Source organism: Lagenorhynchus albirostris, chromosome 2 (assembly GCF_949774975.1).
Source record: "Lagenorhynchus albirostris chromosome 2, mLagAlb1.1, whole genome shotgun sequence".
In the NCBI taxonomy this organism is placed as follows: Eukaryota; Metazoa; Chordata; class Mammalia; order Artiodactyla; family Delphinidae; genus Lagenorhynchus; species Lagenorhynchus albirostris.
In genome coordinates, this window is record NC_083096.1 from 152,680,120 (window position 1) to 152,698,857 (window position 18,738).

The 18,738-nt window shown below is 56.5% G+C and overlaps 1 protein-coding gene and 1 long non-coding RNA gene across 2 annotated transcripts in view; one reads left to right on the forward strand and one right to left on the reverse strand.

The window, feature by feature from the left end:
- The window catches only part of HIVEP3 (HIVEP zinc finger 3), a 503,676-nt gene that overhangs the window by 479,873 nt on the left and 5,065 nt on the right, over nt 1–18,738 (forward strand). The window contains exons 7-8 of the mRNA XM_060140364.1: nt 8,892–9,067; nt 15,425–15,511. Of these exons, the coding sequence (XP_059996347.1) occupies nt 8,892–9,067; nt 15,425–15,511 (263 nt within the window). The remainder of the gene's footprint in view (nt 1–8,891; nt 9,068–15,424; nt 15,512–18,738) is intronic.
- Nucleotides 1–18,738, reverse strand: part of LOC132514885 (uncharacterized) — a 449,815-nt gene that overhangs the window by 253,562 nt on the left and 177,515 nt on the right. The gene's annotated exons all lie outside the window — the stretch shown is intronic.

Genomic DNA, 18,738 nt, shown 5'->3' on the forward strand with positions numbered 1-18,738 from the left:
AGGCCTGTCAGCCCACACCATCCTCCACCCTGCACCAGACGGGGGCTCCCAAAGCAGGAGTCTCACCAGTCAGACTCGACTCACCCGGAAAGACCGGGGTGAAAAGCATTTCTTCTGCAAAAGCCACCTAAGGCCCACCCTGCTGGTCCTCCTCTGATCCTCCACGGCACTTGGTACGTTGTCTGGGTTACGGATTCTACCTCTTTGTTTTACAGTCCTTTAAGTAGCTGTTATTCACACTCAAGACTGAGGTCAGAGTCTTATTTAGCTTTGCATTTCTGGGCCAGGCTCAGACCAGGTCTTAGTAAGTATTGTTGAGTAAATACAAAGAATACTGCTTAAAATAGACCCTCCGCTGGTGGGCTCTGAGCCCGTGCTTGTGTTACATATGTGCCGTGGAATTCCGGGCAGCAGGCCTGTCCCTGGACAGCACATTAAATGCCCTCCATCCCGGATGTAGTGATGTGATACGATTTCTGCAGAACCCTGACAAAACGAGAGTCTGGGATGTGCCCAGAACCTGGCGTGAACTTCCCCCATGACCCACAGCTCAGCCTCCCCAGTACATTTGTCACCAAGGGGTGTGTTCCCGACCTCTTGGCAACTGAATATTTTTAGCAAATACACAGCTCAGTGCCAACTGGCACTTGCTCCTCTTCCCACAGACATCCCTTCCTTTTTGAGCTTCACCCGGAGAGCAGCGCGTCACTGCAGACAAGCTGGTGGGCTCGCTGGGGCCGGACCTCCTGGGGGCCAGTGACCGCCAGGAGCGGACCCTGAGCCTCCCTTCATGGGACACAGGCTGCCCGCAAAAGTGGGCCTCCGAGCAACAGTGTGGACGTTGCTGGCCGCGTCTTCCTCTCGCTTCGCATGATTATATCCGAGCTGTATGTGCCCCTGGGGGAAGCATATTCGGCCACAAGATCATAATAAAAACAGACATTTGACAAGACTTTAAAATATCCAAATTTGGAGAAGAGGTGACAGTTTTATGATAAAATATTGATCTATGAAAACGTCAATAATATACATGCAGAACAGCCTCCTAGGAGCTCAGATTAGGAAGGTCACTCGGAGGTCATTGAGTTTATCCCCTCCTTTAAGAGAAAAATGAAGCTTGGTGGAAAGAGAAGTCATGGGTTTGAAGGTCAGACAGGCATCTACTGGCCGCATGACCTTGGGGAAATCTCTTTGAGCCAGAAGTTTAGCTCTGGGCTATTTCTGCCTCTCCTATTTTATTTGCCTTAAACTGTGTTTTTAAAAGAGGAGTTTATATATATATATATATATATATTTTTTTTTTTTTTTTTTTTTTTGGCTGCGTCAGATCTTAGTTGCGGCATGCGGGATTTTTGTTGCAGCTTGCGGGCTCTTCATTGCAGCGCATGGGCTTAGTTGTCCTGCGGCATGCGGGATCTTAGTTCCCCAATCAGGGATCGAACCCACGTCCCCCTGCATTGAGAGGCGGATTCTTAACCACTGGACCACCAGGGAAGTCCCAAAAGAGGAGATTTTAAGTCTTAGAATTTAATAGCAATTAAGCACCTGGTAACTTTGTAACACGTGACCTGGTTTCAAATTCTGACTCTGTTAACTTACCGGCTGTGTGACCTTTGGCAGGTTACTTAACCTCTCTGTGACTCCATTTTCTTATGTGTACATTGGGATGATTAGAGTCCCTGCATCAGGGGGCTGCCTTGTGGTTTAAATGAGGAAAGGTATGCAAAGCATTTAAAATACTGGTTGGCACACAGTAAGAGCTATATAAGTGTATGCTAATATTATTAGTTTTCTAAAAATCTGGATTTGTGGTTTTCTTGAAAACCTGGAAGATCTGACAGCCTCATACAACACTTGGCTGGAAAGGTGTATCCACTGTTCCTTTAGAGAGGGACTGTGCACTGCCTTCCAGCTCACTTTAATCCCGACCCCTCCCCCCTCCTTATACCTCCTTTGTTTTGCACAGTCATGTGGCCAGCTCACCCCACCCTCCCATCTAGTGTCCTGAGCCTCCATTTGGTCAGGAATGAATATATCTATTTATATTTTTTGGATAAATATGGAATATTTGAAGGATAAATATATGCATTTTACAGCATTGTTACAGGAGCAAACAGGCTAATACGCTGAAAGCTGCCTCTATCAGTGAGCTGCCATAACCACTCATTCCCTCCTGCTCTAGGGCCTCCCAGCACTAGTGATGGGGAGCTCACTACCTCATAGAGCAGCTTCATCGCTGAGTCTTCGTCATATGCTGAGTCCAGGAACAACAACTCACCCATCACCTTGCCTGAAATGCCATTTAATTTCCACCGCATCCCCTCTTTTGGAATCTGGAGCAGAGGATGTGTCACCTCCTTTGGGAGCTGTGCTCTGAGTTCCCAAGTGCTGGGTGGAAGCTTCAGGTTTCAGAAATGCCTGCCAAGAGTCTAGAGCCACAGCCCAAGGGGTCATGTGCTGAATGATCAAGAGTCAGGCAGCTCAGCATCTCCAGTTGCAGGATTGGAAGAGACGCGGCTGAAGGCAGGAGGGCAGACTGTGTCACGCATAAGAGCGCTGGGGTCAGACCTGGGTTCCAGTCCCTGCCTTGCCACTTTCTAGCTGCCTTGTGACTTTGGGCAAGACACACAACCTCTCTGTTTCTGTGTCCTTCTCCGTTAGATGAAAATAATAAGACCCTTCTGATTAAGGGGTTGTGCAAGATTCTTTTTTATTTTCCTTTGAGTCCGTGAGTCTTAGACCTACAGCATAAGAATGAAAAGAGATCCAGAAGATTCTGGCAGCTCCACACCCCTCCTGGCAGCCTCACTTACCTCCTGACCCACGGCAGTGGAACAGAAAGCTGCTTCCATGGGGGGGTCCGGGACCCCTGGTGCTGCGTGACCTCAGGCAGTCAAGCTCAGGGCCCCTTTAACTAAGACATTCTGGAATCCACAGAAACAGCTCTTTTTTTTTTTTTTTTTTAAGAACAAAACCAAGCATTTTCCAGACTGGCTGACATCCCTGGCTTGTCAGATCAGCAGAAGACGGGCAGGTGGTGGGGCTCAAAGAGCCATGAGTCAGCTGTACCCAGGCGGTGAACTGTCTTGCAGGCTCAGAACAGGCAGGAGGCTTGGCGGGCGCTTCTTCACCGGGTGAAGGGCAACCTGTGGCACAGGCCTCCAAAGGGCAGCCTTGGGTGGAGGGTGGGGCGGCCAGCAGACCTAGGAGACAGGACCATGCCCCTGGGGTCCCCACCATGCTTTTCTGGCTTCCTTCCCTGGCTCTTTGCATGGCATTTTTCTGCAGCTGTCAACACCCTCGGTCCCACCCAGAGCTGGTGGCCTTTCAGGAAGGGCTGCAGGGAGAGTGATGCCGTTCTCATCTGTCTGTGGTGTTACAGGACCCTGAGAATCTCCATGAAGGAAGGTGCTAAGGAAACTTGGTCAGCATCACCTAAAAGCATCCGTGCAGCGTCGGTGCGGGGACAGGGATAAGTGGAAAGATCGCTGATGGTGTGATCTTGGCCATGTCACTTGAACTCTTTGGGCCTTGGTTCACATTTCTATAAAATGGAGACAATGGCAAAGGGCTGATGGGAGGACTGAATGACGTCAGGCACGTGGCGGTGGTTGGTGTATCTCAGGGCAAAGTTTGACTATTCCCAAGGGAGGGGAAATGACTTACCCAAGGTCACCCAGCAAGTTCACACAGGAGCCAGAACTCAGACCCAGGTCTCATGCTGACTTCTACCTTCTGACTTCTAGCGCAGTGGTTCCTACCAGAAAGTGGGGAGTGTTCAGCCAGCCAGTCCACCATGGTTACAGGGGCACTGGCTGTGCCGCGTCCATGGGGAGCCCACGGCGTCAGGCTGAACTTGTGCTCAGGGACTCTTGGAGGGGGAGCGTCTCCGCTGAGAGTCTCTAGCAGGCACGAGGAAAGAAGGCCTTGGCTTGGCTCTCCTCTGTGCAGCGATGAGGACCGAGCACTTGCTGGGTACCAGGCACTGAGCTAGGCCCTGGGGATGCTCTAGTGAATGAGGCAGAGGTGCCCTCCGCATGGGGTTCATGGGGACTCCATTGTGAGAGGCCACACAGTACACACAGCTTGACAGGCACCGTGAAGGAGGAGTGGCGGGACCCCCAGGCCCAGGGGTGTGGGAGAGGGCTCCGAAGGAAGAGGCCTTTTGGCAAAGCCCTGAAGGAAAGAGGAGCTGGTCAGTAGCAGGCGGGGGGGAGGGAGAAGGCCAGAGGAAAGGGACTGGGAGGCACGGGATGATGTTCAGTGTTGTTGATGGGGAAGTGCAGGTAAGAGAAGAGCTGGAGAGGTAGCTGGGCCAGATGGTGCCCGGGGCCTTCTGCGCCCCTTTGAGTGAGGGGCGGGGCTTTATCCTGAGAGCGGTGGGAGGAGCACTGGATGGTGGGCCCTGGGCTGGGAGGAGTGTATGTGGGGAGAGCCCCCTCTGGATGCTTTGTGAGGAAAGGCTGCTGCGGGTTAGGAGAGGGGATGGTGGCCTGGGCTAGTGGTGGCAAGGAGGTGGGCCTCCCTGGAGCATATGTGGGACGCGGCATTGACGGGCTGTGGTGATGGAGTGACAATGAAGACTGAAGGAAGTAGAGGCACCAGGGACGCTGGCCTGGCCACCATGGGACGCACATGCCGTTTACTGACACGGGGACCCAGGAGGCGGTAGTACAGGTGGGGGGACGTGGAAACATGGTTCAGGGCACGTGGGCTGTGAGGTGCCTAAAGACCACCAGGGAGACGCCGAGGGGGCAGCTGGATGCAGAGCAGAGGGGTCAGAGCTGGAGAGAGACAGGGGAGCCATCAGCATCCAGGTGGAAAGTCAGGCGTGTGCGGGGAAGCTCACCTGGGGGAAGGTGTGCGGGGAGAAGAGTGCAGGTTGGTGCCTGGGGAACACCAGCATGGGAGGCGGGGGTCAAAGAAGGAACTTGCAGAGGAGACCCGGTCACCAAGCCTCTCCAGAGGGCGAGCAACAGGGCAATAACGCCTCTGCCACTTGGATTTAGCACCCTGTGTTGTTGGCAAGAACAGTCAGCAGGGAAGCTGGGCTGGGGCAGTGAGGAGGCGTGACTCTGCCAGCGTGACGGCCCCTTCCAGACTCGGGCTGAGAAGGGAAGCAGACGGAGCGGTCGCTGGAGCGGGCTGAGGTCCGGGGGACTTCGGGGTTGGTTTGTACCGAGAGAATTGAGCTTGCGTCCGTGTTGGTGAGATGTGTCCGAAGGCGGAGACCTGAAGCTGCTGGGGAGAGGGTGGGACCTTATAGAGAGGGGCCTTGCACAGGCTGGAGGGGCTGACCGTGAGCTGGGAAGGGGAAGAGGGTCCAGCTCACAGTGGACAGCTGCCCCATACCTGTCCCTGGACTTGGCCCTTTGGGAACCACAAAGCTGTACAACCCCAGTGGCCTTCAAGGAGCAGAGAAGTCAACAGGCTCCAGGCTGGCCAACCAGGACTGCTCTCTTCACGTCTCAGGACCCGCACTGGCCACCCTCCTCCAGATATCCACAACCTGGACCCTCCTGGCCGCCTCTTCCTCTAACCTCTTTTCTCTGGCTCCCAAATCACATTCTCTCCTGGTTCTCTACCAGGAGATCTCTGCTTGGGGTGGCTTTTAGTGCCATCTTTCCCCCGCCCTTACATTTGGGTGCCTCCTGGGCCCTCTTGCCCTCTTCCTGTTCTCATACTCTCTTGATCTGAACCTACCTGCCCCAAAGCCCGTCCATCACCCACAAGGGGTGACATGCGCTAAAACAGTCTGCTAGGAGGCCACCCAGACACGCGTGTGAGGGGAGGGACGAGGGCTTCATCATTTCCCAGTCCTCAGACTGGAAACCAGGGGCCCTGCACTCTCTCCCCCGTCCCATCTCCAGCCGAGCCGGAAGCTCTCAGGACCCAGATTCCAGCCACCTGGCCTCTCACGCGGCCTCCAGGGATCACTTGGGGTCATAGCGGGAAGTGTCAATAGCTTTCAGGAGCCTCCTGGGGCGGCTGGCCCACCCGCTGGGCCTCAGCGCCAATCTACGTGTCCCATCCTGAGTCCCATGGATTTCCAGCTGTGTAGTGGACATTTCCTCAACTCACACTCAGCCGTTGAGGACAAGGGTCCCGTATTGCTTCTCTCTAAGCCCGCGGATGGTACCACCTGAGCTGGCCAAGCTGAAAACTTTCGATCTTCGTTACTCCTTCATGGTGGCCCCTGCGTCATCCAGGTGGCCACCAAGGCCTGTAGATTCTACGTCCAGAAGGACTTGAATCTCTGTCCTAGAACACGTGCCTTGTACCCAGATTCTAAGCCTCTCTTCTTCCAGACCATTCCCCATGGTGCCAAGGAAGCATCTTCTCTTTAGACTTTGTTTATCTTTAATAAAACTTTGATCAAGTCTCAGCTTCTTAGCATGGCATTCAAGGCCGATGGTGACCCAGCCTGTCCTGCCCACCAAACACTCCAGGCCTCTTAGCACCCGTGCCTTTGCTTCTGGGGTCCTGGCCTGGGGTCCTCCCTTCCCGCCTCCGTCTCTCAGCATCCTCTCTGGCCCCTTCCAGCCCAGGCTCCTCCTTTGTGCTACCCAGCAGGTTGTGCAGGTTGTGGAGTGTGACAGAGTGGTATCTGGGGTTACATACATGCCTCCCCACCCCACCCCCAAGTCAGGGCACCACCCACAGAGGGTCAAGCAGAGTCCTTTCTCTGTGTGTGTGTGTCTCCATCAGGCGACCGCAGGTGGTTTAAGCTCGCTGTGGAAGGAGAACGAAGGGGCTGAGAACAGCCAAGGTAGACGGACCCTAATGCCTTCTTCTGAATTGGCTTAAGCACTGGGGGAATCCCACATGTGGTAGAAGTCAGGGTGGCTGTGGGCCTGGGTAGGAGGGGGTGAAGGAAGGGGGACCCCGACAGCGCCATCATCGTTGGAAGTGGGGGCTGTCATGGACCCGCCAAGCAGAGCCAGGTGGAGGTTGGTGTCCAGTGCCAAGGGGAAACCAAGCCATTCTCGCTTCTTTCTTCTCCAGATGGGAAAAGGGCACCCCAGCTCAGACTGGGCCCCAGGGGGACAAAGGGACCTAGGAATTAAAGCCCAGGTAGCTGGTTGAGGTCTGGGGGGCGTGCCGCGTGAGGGTGAGCTGCTGGCATGGGGAGGCAAGACACCCCCTGCTTGCCCCCAGGGTGGTCTCCCTAAGAGCAAAACGAGTCCCTCTCCCCCAGCCCCCCATGGCCTTCCACGCCTCCCCTTGAAAGCAAGACGGTGCTTTGTCCTGGATGAGGGCAGGAGTTGGCCCCCAGCCTGAGGACTGGGCGCCTAAAACTGGCCCATCGGGACCCGTAATAGGAAGAAACGGTGGTTTTAGACAACTTGAGAGGCACCGGTTGGCCAAAGCCGAGGCGATCCACTTGTGCTCTTGGAGAGCACTCCGTGCGCGAGTGTGTGGGCACACGCGTGCGTGTGTGTGTGTGTGAGAGAGAGTGTGTGTCACTGTGTGGGTGGGGGTGAGTGTGAGTGCATGTGTTTGTGTGTGAGAGTGGGGAGGTGGTGTGTGTGTGAGTGTGTGTGTATGTGTGTTGGTGATCGCTGTGCCGCTGCCTGCCAGCTCCCTCCCTCAGAGTTCCCTCCTGCAAGCCCATCCTTGTGGCATCCTCTCAGCTGTAAGCTGATGGCCCCAGTGGAGCAGGACTGAGTCCCAGCCGCTGTCACGTCCTCACCTCCCCCCAAGCCCCTTCCTGCCTCTCTGCACCACCCCACCCCCGAGTTTGGGTGCCAACTCCTGGCCAGGGCCTGATGTGCAGGGTGAGTGTGGGCACAGGCAGGCCTCCTGCAGGCCAAGAGACCACACCTCCCCCAAGGCACCCGCGCCTTCAGATCCCCAGGCCTCATGAGTCAGAAAGCTCTTCTCCTGGATATGCCAGGATCCCCTCCCTGGACCCCGTCGCAGCCTTCCATGTCGCCATCGAGACACTCACACATCCACAGCATTAGGCCAGCGTGGCATTTTGACAAGGAGGGTATCAAGTGAGCCTGTGAGACTCGTGGGTTCCTTCCGAGTGGAAATAAGAACATTCTGGTTCTGGGCCACGAGCGCAGTGGTGCTGAGGCCCAGCGGGTGGGCCAGCCGCCCCAGGAGGCTCCTGAAAGCTATTGACACTTCCCGCTATGACCCCAAGTGATCCCTGGAGGCCATGTGACAGGCCAGGTGGCTGGAATCTGGGTCCTGAGAGCTCCGGCTCGGCTGGAGATGGGACGGGGGAGAGAGTGCAGGGCCCCTGGTTTCCAGTCTGAGGACTGGGAAATGATGAAGCCCTCGTCCCTCCCCTCACACGCGTGTCTGGGTGGCCTCCTAGCAGACTGTTTCAGCGCGTGTTGCCCCTCGTGGGGTACGCACAGGCTTCGGGGCGGGCAGGTTCAGCTCAAGTTCTGTCCGTTTCTGGCTGTGGGAGCCTCAGGCTCTTAAGGGCTCTTCGTGGAGACTGTGATTGAATTCGGGCAACGTGCCCAGCACAGAGTGAGCACTCCGCCGATGGCGGCTACCAGAGCTGTGGTCGTTATCTGTTTTACTCTGTTACACGGTGGCCCAGAGCGGCTGCTCTTTGGGAGCAGAAGCCGGCACCCGGGCCGGGTCTGGACCAGAGGCCCTCTGTGCCCCTGCGGCTTCCCTCCTGGCAGGGGGCACCAGAGTCTGCCGCCTCCGAGGGAGAGAAGGGGGCAGCCCCCCTGTGTGAGGGCAGGGCAGGTGCAGGGCTCCGTGGCGGATCCCCCCACCCGTGGTTCTCTCTGCTCCGCGTCTGCCTCTCCCGATGCCCCTAAGGGCTGGATGCAGCCAGGAAGCGCGCGCATCTTCTGAGGTGGGAACCTGCCTCTTCTCCTACTTTTTTGTTCCTTTACCATGACGCCTGTTGCTCATAGGTACAAATCAAACGAAGAGTATGTATATGTGCGAGGCCGCGGCCGAGGGAAATATGTTTGTGAGGAGTGTGGAATTCGCTGCAAGAAGCCCAGCATGCTGAAGAAACACATCCGCACCCACACTGACGTCCGGCCCTATGTGTGCAAGCACTGTCACTTTGCTTTTAAAACCAAAGGTAAGAGACGGTCAGCGGGGCACTGGCCCTGCCCGCTGCAGGGAGCTCCCCTCTGGGAGCCCCAGCACAGAGCCCGGGGTCCGGACCTCTCTGCCTGGGGCCTGGGCACCCCCGATTCCTGGGCTCCCCAGTGACAGAGCAGCCGCCTCCAGACTGGGCAGTGGCACCCCTCGGCTGCCCTGCCCGTGCTTTTGGATCCCACGCCGGCCCCTCCACCCTCCACCCGTGCGATTCCCACCACGGCCAGGCGGTGGCACTCTCGCACACAGTTCCTGGTTTTGTATTTGATCTCATCACCCCTTCCCTCTGCATGTCTCCTAGCCCTTTATCCACCGACCCGATGAGCTCCAGCATCCACACTGGTCACTGCCGCTCTTGAGTTTGGAAATCCATTCCACCCCGAGCCACTTAACACACTCGCATGGTCACCTCTCATGCCACACTTTGCCCCTGCCTCCACCCCGCCTCACCACTCAGACCACGTTCCTGCCCCGTCCAGCTTCTCTGCACCTCTTGACACAGGGCCGGGCTCTCCCCGACCCCCCGAACGGCAGCCCTGTCATTCCTGCCCCCGACACTGCACAGCAGGGTCAGCTCAGGCTCTGTGAAAGGAAGGAAGACTGGCCGGTGAGGGTACGCAACCAGAGCGCTGTGATGGGTGATGGAGGTGGCCAGGGCCACTGCAGCCACCCAGGACCCGGGTGTGGACCAGTGAGGCTGTGTCCACGAGACGCGGACCGAGCTCGTCTCTGCTCCTTCCATCGGCTGCTCCCGCAGGGCAGGCAGGAAAGGCATCGCAACCCGCTTCTTCCTTCCTGGTAGCTGAGCAGACTGAGGTGCCTCAGAGGGAAGCCTGGGGCTCTCGAGCCCCTGGTGGCTTCAGCCTCTCGTGCTTCGCAGTTTCCTGGCTCAGGGTTGGGCACGAGGGTCCTGCCTTCTCCTTTGGGCAAGTTGGGGGCCTCCACACCAGCCCCCACCAGAGCCACGTGGTTTTTCAGTAGCTGGAACTGGAGAGCTTTGACGCCTGTTGACCTTCCTTTTGTTGGCAAAGCTGCTCCCAGAAAGAGCAGTGGGCAGTGGCTCTGAGGAGGGCCCCTCCGGGTCTTTGAGCCTTCCTTACTTCCCCCTCCTCTTGCTGGTCCCTTCCATTCTCTTGGTGCTAGGTCAGGGGGCAGTTTATCTCATCCCCTCGCTCGTGGCCCCCTCTCTGACCGGGTGCCCATCTCTGGTCTCCTGACCCCGTTAGGCTGCCCTCCATTGTCCTCTCACCATCATTCTCAACTGGAGTTCAAACTTTCCCATCAAGGTTTTGGTTTGCATAGAGGTGAGCATCCTCCTTCCTCGCCCTGACCCTCTTCTTTCTTGGTGTCTCGTCAGCAGCATTCCAAAGGGCATTCAGAGAGAACTGGTAGACCTGGAGCCCTGCTGTGTCCAGGACAGCTCACCTAGCATGCCTCGGTCCTGGTCGTGGGCTCTGTCCCACACACGCCCCCTACAACCCCGCTTTCTCTGGCCTTAGGCGGCCAGTTGGGACTTTATGGTGGAGAGAGATGGGAATAATCCCTCAACAGTTCAAATAACGGCCTTTGACTCTGAACACCAAAAACCTTTTTGTCCAAGCCCCACTTGACGGCGCAGAAAATGGGTCCCTCAAAACAGAAACGACTGTTAAAGCCGGAGCTGTAACTATAAGCCAGGACCCCTGCCTCCTGGGCATCACCCCCCGCACCGTCCTCTCTGTGAGCAGTTGCCCCCTTGTCTGGAAGGAGTGGCAAAATCAGGTGGCCAACCAGGTGGCGTCCAGAGTGGATCACAGCTGCTGGCCCTATTCCCAGGGCGTGCCCAGGGGACCACACCATTCTGTTCTCAGCATGAAGAGCCTGGCCCTGAGAGTGCCTCACGCCAGGGCCATGAAGAGCTGCCCGCCACCGTGGAGAACCGTCATCCTGCCACGTGAGACTGGAAAGCCCCACGGGGCTGAGTTCCCAGCCAGAGCAGTCTCCCAGAGCAATCCCTCTTCAATTCCCTCTGGCTTTATTGAGAGGAAAGGCCTGGTCTTTTTCTGTCAGGTCTGAGAGAGGCCTGGGTCCCTGGCAGGAACACCCCTTTTCCAGGAGATTCCTGCATTGGAAGCCACATGCCGAGCTATCTGCCGTCCCTCCCCCGGTCCCTCTGAGCCAGCACACAGCCCTGGAGGGTCCAGAGCTCCTAACCTGAAGGGAGGGTCTGCAGGCCCTCTGAGTGCCCTGGGGGTGGAGCCTGGGGTGGAGCCCTGAAGGCCCCGCCCAAGAGGGTTTGCTCTCACCCTGTGATGGGGGGAGGGCTGAGCCCTCTGCAAATGCTCCTAGAGGCTTCTGGAAGATGACACCTTCCAGAGCCGGAGCAGCGAGCTCATCCGAAATCCTGGAACGTCAACCTCTGGGACTTAGAGGGGGGTCCCAGTAAGGGTGGTGGCAGGTGGATGCAGAACCAGCTCCCTCTTGGCTGTCTCTGAACAAGGCAGGGAGCGAGGGAAGCCGCAGGATACTGACACTCCTGTTTCTCCCTGGAGTCATGGACCCTTCAGCCACCAGCCCAGATGCCAAAGGTCCCCTCCTCTCAGGGCTCCTGCCTCCATACAGCTGTTTCCATCTCCTCCCTCCCCTCATCCTTGGGCTCGGGCCCATCGAGGCTGCATGAGAGATGAGGCTGGGTCAGGTGGTCCTCAGGGCCCTCTGTCACCACCACCTGGCTGCACCCAGCCCGGGAGCCCTTCCTGTCTGTCTCCGTCTGCCTGTCTGTGTCTCCGTCTCTGTGTTAGACATCGTGGCAGCAGCTGTGGCCCCTGGGCGCTAGCAAGGGGTTGTCTCGGTGGGTGCGGCCAGGAAAGGCCCACTGGGATGTCCCTGCGGGGGTCTGGGGTCCCATGTCATCTTCTCAGAAGGTTCCCAGAGGCCAGCAGAGTGGCTGTGCTGGGTACAGGCCGTTGCACCGATCGCCTCGGGACAGAGCTGGCAGCTTGGGGCAGGCCTCAGGGACCGAGGGAGGGTGGTTGGTCAAAGCCCAAAGCTGAATGGGGCAGGGTCACCGGCTGATGCCCTCAGTGGAGGGTCCGCCTCTGTTCCAGACACCCATCATTTTCCATCCACTTGCCTTTCCTCCTTCATTCCAGGATTGTCGGGGTTTTGGTGGGGAGCTGGGACGACGGTGAGAAGCTGTGAACTCTGCTTGGCAAGCCCAGGCTTTGACCCTTGACAAGGAAATGGTGTCCAGGCCAAAGAAAGACACCTGAGGTCATTTGGTACACCTCCCTCAATTCACAGAGGGGGAGGTAGGCCCATGGAGGGGAAACCAAAGAGGGCGCCGGATAACACTCGGGGCTGCGCATCGGTCCTGTAACCCCGTGGCCTATCTGGGCAGCCACCCAGACTCCCACCTCCTCCCTGCAGCCTCCAAGGGCAGGGGCAGAGGAGAAGCTGGCGTCCAGGGCCTGCCCGGTGCCTTCTCCTGGGGGTTCCTAAGCCCAGCCTGACTGGTAAAGCCAGCGACAACACGAGCATCATCTCAGCGTCTCTCTCCTCCTCACCCCCGTGACTGTGGCAGAGTCCCCCGGGTGCTCAGTAAAGAGCGATTACTTGGTGGGGGGGGGGCACACAGTGTGGGAAGGAAGGAGGTTCCACGTGGTGGGCCTCTGCTGCCTGCGAGGCACACTCTGCTGTCACTCTCCATGTTTCCTCATCAGCTCCTCCCAGCGTCCCTGAGAGGTAGGTATTACTTTACAGTTGCAGAAACTGGGGCTCAGAAGGTTAAGAAACTTGCCCAGGAGCACACAGCTAGCAGGTGGAAGAGCCCAGACTCAAACCCAAGGCCATCAGCCTCCTACACATGCTGGTTCTGCTCTGCCAGCGTGGAGCGAGCAAGGTCTCTGGAGTCCTGAGACCTGGTCCCACGTGGGGCTCTGCACTAGCTAGCAGTGTGGCTTTGACTGGTTGGTTCGCCGAGTTGGTGAATGGGAGCCCTCCCACAGCATCCCGTCACCTGATCATGTCGTCTAATGGCATCATCAGCGCCAGGGCCGGGAGTTAGAACAGAAGCAGGAAGACCCTGGGCCTGGTGGGCGTGGACCACGTGGTCTGTGAGGTTCCTTCCAATACTTTGCTTCTGGGATGAGAAGAGCATTTCCCGCTCACGGTTATTACGCACCCGTTGTGTGCTCATCATCTCACTTGGTTGAGTAGAGACCCGAACGTTCCAGGCCGAACAGGTACAACAATAATGTCATAGCCAGAATGAGCAGTGTGCATAGTCTCCTGGGGTCTGGGGTAGTCAGGGGATGGCAGGCTGGTCTCAGAACCTCAGAGGATATTCAGTTTCTCTGGCCCGTGGAAGACCCCAGATGCCTTGACCACCCCCTTGACGTCCTGCTCAGGCTTAGCCCGCTCACAACAGTGAGGGCAGAGGCCCACAGTGCGGGACAGGGGATGTTGGGGACCCTCCGGCCCTGGAATGACTCGAAGTTATGGCTCTGCTCTCCATCTGGCCAGGAGTAGAAGATCCAGGTTTCTGTCTAGTTAAAGGAAGAAAATCTGACTTGGGAAGGATGGAGTCACAGACTAGGACTAAGGGAAGGAAGGAGGAAAGAAACAGCTTCTCTCCATCCTTGCCGCCCTAGGCCTGCACACCTCAGGCAATTCAGCTTAAGATTCCCTTTACCCTCTCAGCAAAACCTAAGGTTCCTTAAAATTCTCAGAATGATTAAGAAGCACCCTTCGGTTCATCCATGGGCCCTCTCTCCCTATTCACCCATCTATCCACCCATCTATCCTCCTGTTTATCCATTTCTCCCATCCTCTCATCCGAATAGTTTGTCTTCCTATCCATTTACCTTCCCATTTATTTTCTCATCTGTTCCTCCACCTCTCCCATTCGCCCTCCCACCAATCCATCCTTCCATTCACCTGCCCATTCTTTTATCCTCCTGTCTGTTTGTCCTCCCATGCATTTGTGTGTGCTGCATCCAGCCAGCTATTCTCCCACTCACCCACGTCTCCTCCTTTCCCATTCTCCATCCTCTCATATGTTTATTGATCCATTTTCCATCTATCCTTCCATTTATTTTTATCCTCCATCTGTCTATCCATCTGCTTATCTACTCATCCAGTATCCCATCCGTCTGTCCAGCTCCTTCCCGCTCATCCTGTTCATCACTCCATATTTCCTCTTATCCACTTATCCATCCATCCATCCATCCATCCATCCATCCATCCATCCATCCCTCCATCTCTCTATGTGTCTGTTCTTGGAGTCCATTCTTCCCTCTTCCATCTATCTGCTCAAACTTGCTAACTGATAAGATTAGTGAGACAGAGCACCTGACTCAAAGAATTGACAGTTTCTTGTATGAACTACCATATGGAAATTCAGCAACCTACAGAGCAACAGTGAGCACATCCCAGCTTGGAGGTGATAGCTGAGCCCAAAGGAGCATCCTGAGGCATCTGGCCTGCGTCCTTCTGGGGCCGGCTGGAGGCCCTCTGCTGCGCCTTCATAGAGCATACCTGCCCACAGGGCTTTGTGGCCTGGGAAGTGCTGTGCGCACGTGGGGGAGAATTGGTGTCGCTATCTTTCCCCTCATGCCACAGAGCGGCCACCTCTGCTCTTCAACCCACTGCGGACAGAGTCAGCCACACCCCGAGGGCTTCGTAGGCTTGGGGAGGGGCAGAGCCTTAGTTCGGCCTTCCCTGCACGCACCACCACCCCCGGCCGTGTCTGCACGGCAGTGACCTTGGAGGTCCAGGAAGGGGACATGACTCTCTAAGGAAGTCAGGACTTGGGCCCCAGCCTTGTGGCCCCAGGTCCGGATCTAGCAGATTTCTCTACGTCTTCTGCCCTCTCTCCATTTCTAACAGTAACTTTGTCCTGGTTCCTCTTCCCAAACCCTAAGATTCTTCCCTGTGGGCTGCCCTAACAGTGTCCTCAGCCAGGAGGGCATCCTCAGTACCCATCCCCCATGCTGGGTTAATGGGAGCCCTGATGTCATCCCGGTATTTGAAATGGCCGGGAATCCTGTTTGATGAGTGTCACCAGCTCCTGGGCCCAGAGTTAAAGGCAGGAAAAACTTATTGCACGTGACTTGTCTTTTAATTTCTTTTTTGTTTGTCTTTTTAATCAGCATCTCACTTCTTCATTCTACCCTTTGTCCCCTCACACCCCTCACGCACCCTCCCCCAGCTCCTCAGTGCCATCCTGCACGGGGTCTGCAGCTGCGCATCCCACCTGAGCACCTGGGCGGAGGGACGTCCCAGCACCTGCCAGCCAGGCGCCACCCTGGGCCCCTGCCCTCCAGCCGAACCTGAGTCTGTTCTCATTCCTTTCCAGGGAATCTGACTAAGCATATGAAGTCGAAGGCCCACAGCAAAAAGTGCCAAGAGACGGGGGTGCTGGAGGAGCTGGAAGCCGAAGAAGGTAAATGAATTGCCAACTCCCGCCTCCCCCTTCTCCTCCTGTCCCCCTTGCCCTCCCCTTGCTTTCTGTCCTCCTCTCCTCTGCTCTGCCTCCTCTCCCTCTTCTGTGCCCTCTCCTCTAGTTTTCCCAACTGCAGGGCGACAGAGGTTAAATTCACAGGATGACCGCCCCCACCCCCTAGACTTACAGCGCGTGCTGGGAGCCGTAGCTGTGGTGCATTCAGGTCTGCCAGGCAGGTGGAGCGCCCGGCACCCCGTGGGTGCTCAGTGAATGTATGGTGAATACATTAGCACATGAGTAATTACAGTCAACATTGATTGAGCACCCACTCTGTGTCAGGCATGCTCTAGACACGTGCCATGATTATCTTGGCAAATTCTCACGATGACGCTGTGAGGTACACACCCACACTCACACTTACACACTCTGGGCATGAGCCTGACGCCCGGGCCTTTTAGAGCTAGAGGTTTTCAGACAGACCTGACAGCCCCATGTCACCTCCCAATCCCATCCCCTATCCCAGCACCGCACCCTGACCTCAGTCCCCCGTTAGCAAGATTAGAGCCACATTAGAGCCAGTTTCTGAGAAGACAAGGCAGTGTGTGTGGCTGTGCCCTGCCCAGCCTCAGCATCCAGGGAGGAGGCCAGAGGGGCTTTTTTGGCAGGTAGATGAGCGGCCAGAGGCACTTCTCCTGCACTGGGCAAACCTTTGACCAGATTCCCTAAAATCGGAATCAAGAATTACAGTGTGACAAGGAGAGGTGTGTGCGTCTGTGTCTCGTTTGTTTTTGTTTTTCTGATTTGGGAATGTATCTACAATCTTACAAAAGAGTTAGGTCGCATTTCCTTTTAGGTGAAACAAATCACCTTTATTGAACAGAACACAGTGAACTTGGGGCTGTACCCCCGAAAATGAGGATGTGGGGTTACCATTCTTATCAAAAAAGCACATCAGGCCATTTACAGATGTCTCACCGAGTCCTCATAACTGTGGTAGAAACTTGTGTTGCCCCATTTTCAGTTGAAGACATTTAGTAAAGCTCAGACAGGTAAAGGCAGTTGCCCAAGGTCAGACAGAAACGCTGGCTGCGGTGCCTGGCGGGCTGGAAGGGCCAGCTGCACCCAAGCCCAGAGCCCTCCCTGGGTGGAGGTGGGCGTTCCGACTAGCACTGCACCAGGGGCCCACTGAGGGACCCTGCGCTGTCCCTGCCCCTCTCCCAGCTTCATTTTCCCAATGAGGCCAAAAAGGATGACCTTATTTGAGGATGAAATCAATGCATTCATTCCAGAAATACTGAGCACCAGACCCGTTCTAAGACCTGTTCTAGGTGCTAGAGATTCTGCAATGAATAAAACATAGTTCCTGCCGTCGGGAAGCCTGCGTTCTAGAGGGGAGCTGGGCAATGAACAAATGTGGAATAGGGCAAGGGTGATGAGTATGAAGCAATACATCCTTGAGGGGGCTGGGAAGCGTGGGGAGTGGCCTCTCTGTTCGGTGGTGTGAACAGAGAACATGAGGCGAGGTGTCAGGAAGCCAAGTGGGGCCTGGAGAAGGGCTCTCCTTGCAAAGGGAACAGCCGGAGCAGAGCCCCTGAGGGCCAGAGTCGGGGGGAGATGAAGTCTGAGAGAGCCGTGGCTGTGAAGGCCAAGGGATGGACTTGGCCGCCTGGTGGAGCAGCGCCCTCTGCCGTTCCCTGACTCCGTATGCAGAGGATGGCCGGTAGGGGGAGCGGCTGGAGGCAGGGATCCAGGCTGAGCACGTGTTGGACTTGGGTGGGCCGAGGGAGGTGGGGAGACATGGTCGGATTCTGGATACATTCTGCAAGTAGAGCCGAAGGGGTTTGCTGACGTAGTGGGGCGGGGGGCGGGGAAGCATGAGGGAACAAAATAGCCAAGGATGACTCTGAGGTTTATGGCCTAAGAAACTGGAAGGATGGAGTTGCCACTTCCTGCGATGAGGAAGGCTCGGGGAGGAGCTTGTCTGTTAGTCGCGAAGTGACGGTTGGGAGCACAGCTTAGGAAAGATTGCCTACGGGTGGCCGGGCGGGCGCCGCAGCCCCGCCCCTGAGGTTGAGGAGGTTGAGCACCAGCGCCACCGTGTGGCCGGACCCCCTCGGCGCCCCAGCGCGCTTCGTTCCTCCGGTCCCAGGCCACAGAAAGGCGGAGCTTTGTGGAGACTTGACAGTGAGGGGCGTTGGGAATGGGCCGTCCGGCTGGGGCATCCCATAGAGCCCTGAGCGAGTCCAGATGTGGGGGGCTTTGCGAACCCTGTGCTGGGCAAGGGACCCTTGGCTTCCATCACTCCTGCTGGGTGCCTGGGGCAGGCCACCGGCCCTCTCTGCCCATCAACTTCCTCATCTGTAAAAAGGGACATTAGGATCCTTCCTGGTGAATATCAGGACTCTGACTAGTAGCACCACCCCTCTGACCTTCAACCGCAAGATGAGATGCTCTCATTGCTGCCTGTCTGCTGAGGTTGTGAGGTACTTGGGATGAGAATAGCTGAGGTTTATTGGGTACTTACTGGGTGTCCGACCCTCACGGTCCTCCCAGCAGCTTCATGAGGTGGTGCTTATTAGTCTTACTCACATTTTACAGACAAGGAAACTGAATACAGAGAGAAAAACTAAGTTATTCAACATTACACAGCAAGGAAGGGGTGGAACTAAGGTTCAAACCCAGACCATTTCCTGCAAGGGTTGTAAACCTTAGTCCTGGACTCTCTGGGTGGTGTTGGGGAAGCACTTGCCTGCTCTGGGCCTGGATTTCTCCGCATGTAAATGAGAGGTGAGGCGAGGTGAGCTCCGCCCCCCGCCCCCCCCCCCAAAGTCTTAGGCGGGAAAGTAAATGAGTGGGGCAAAACTTAGAGATGTTTTGCATCCCCTCGCCAGCCCTATTCCTTTACCAATCCCCAGTCCCTTCCCCACTCTCACTGTTCTGCTCCTGGCTGCCAGGAGGCCATGCCTTTGGCCCCATGGCCCTCCTTCACCTGCCAGCTCCAGCTCCACCCCATAGTTTTTGACCTACATCCTCTTGAATGCCGACTGTCATCCACTGCATGCATCTTACTGCTGTGTGTTGAGCCGTTGGGAAGCACAAGTGCTGGGCTTTCTACCCCCAGGGCAGCTCTGCATGGTGGGGTGCAGAAGCCTGGTTGCACCAGTGGCCTGAGTCAGCTTGTGTGTCCAGCTCTCCTGGTCAGTAGTTGAGTGGGTACTGACATGAGC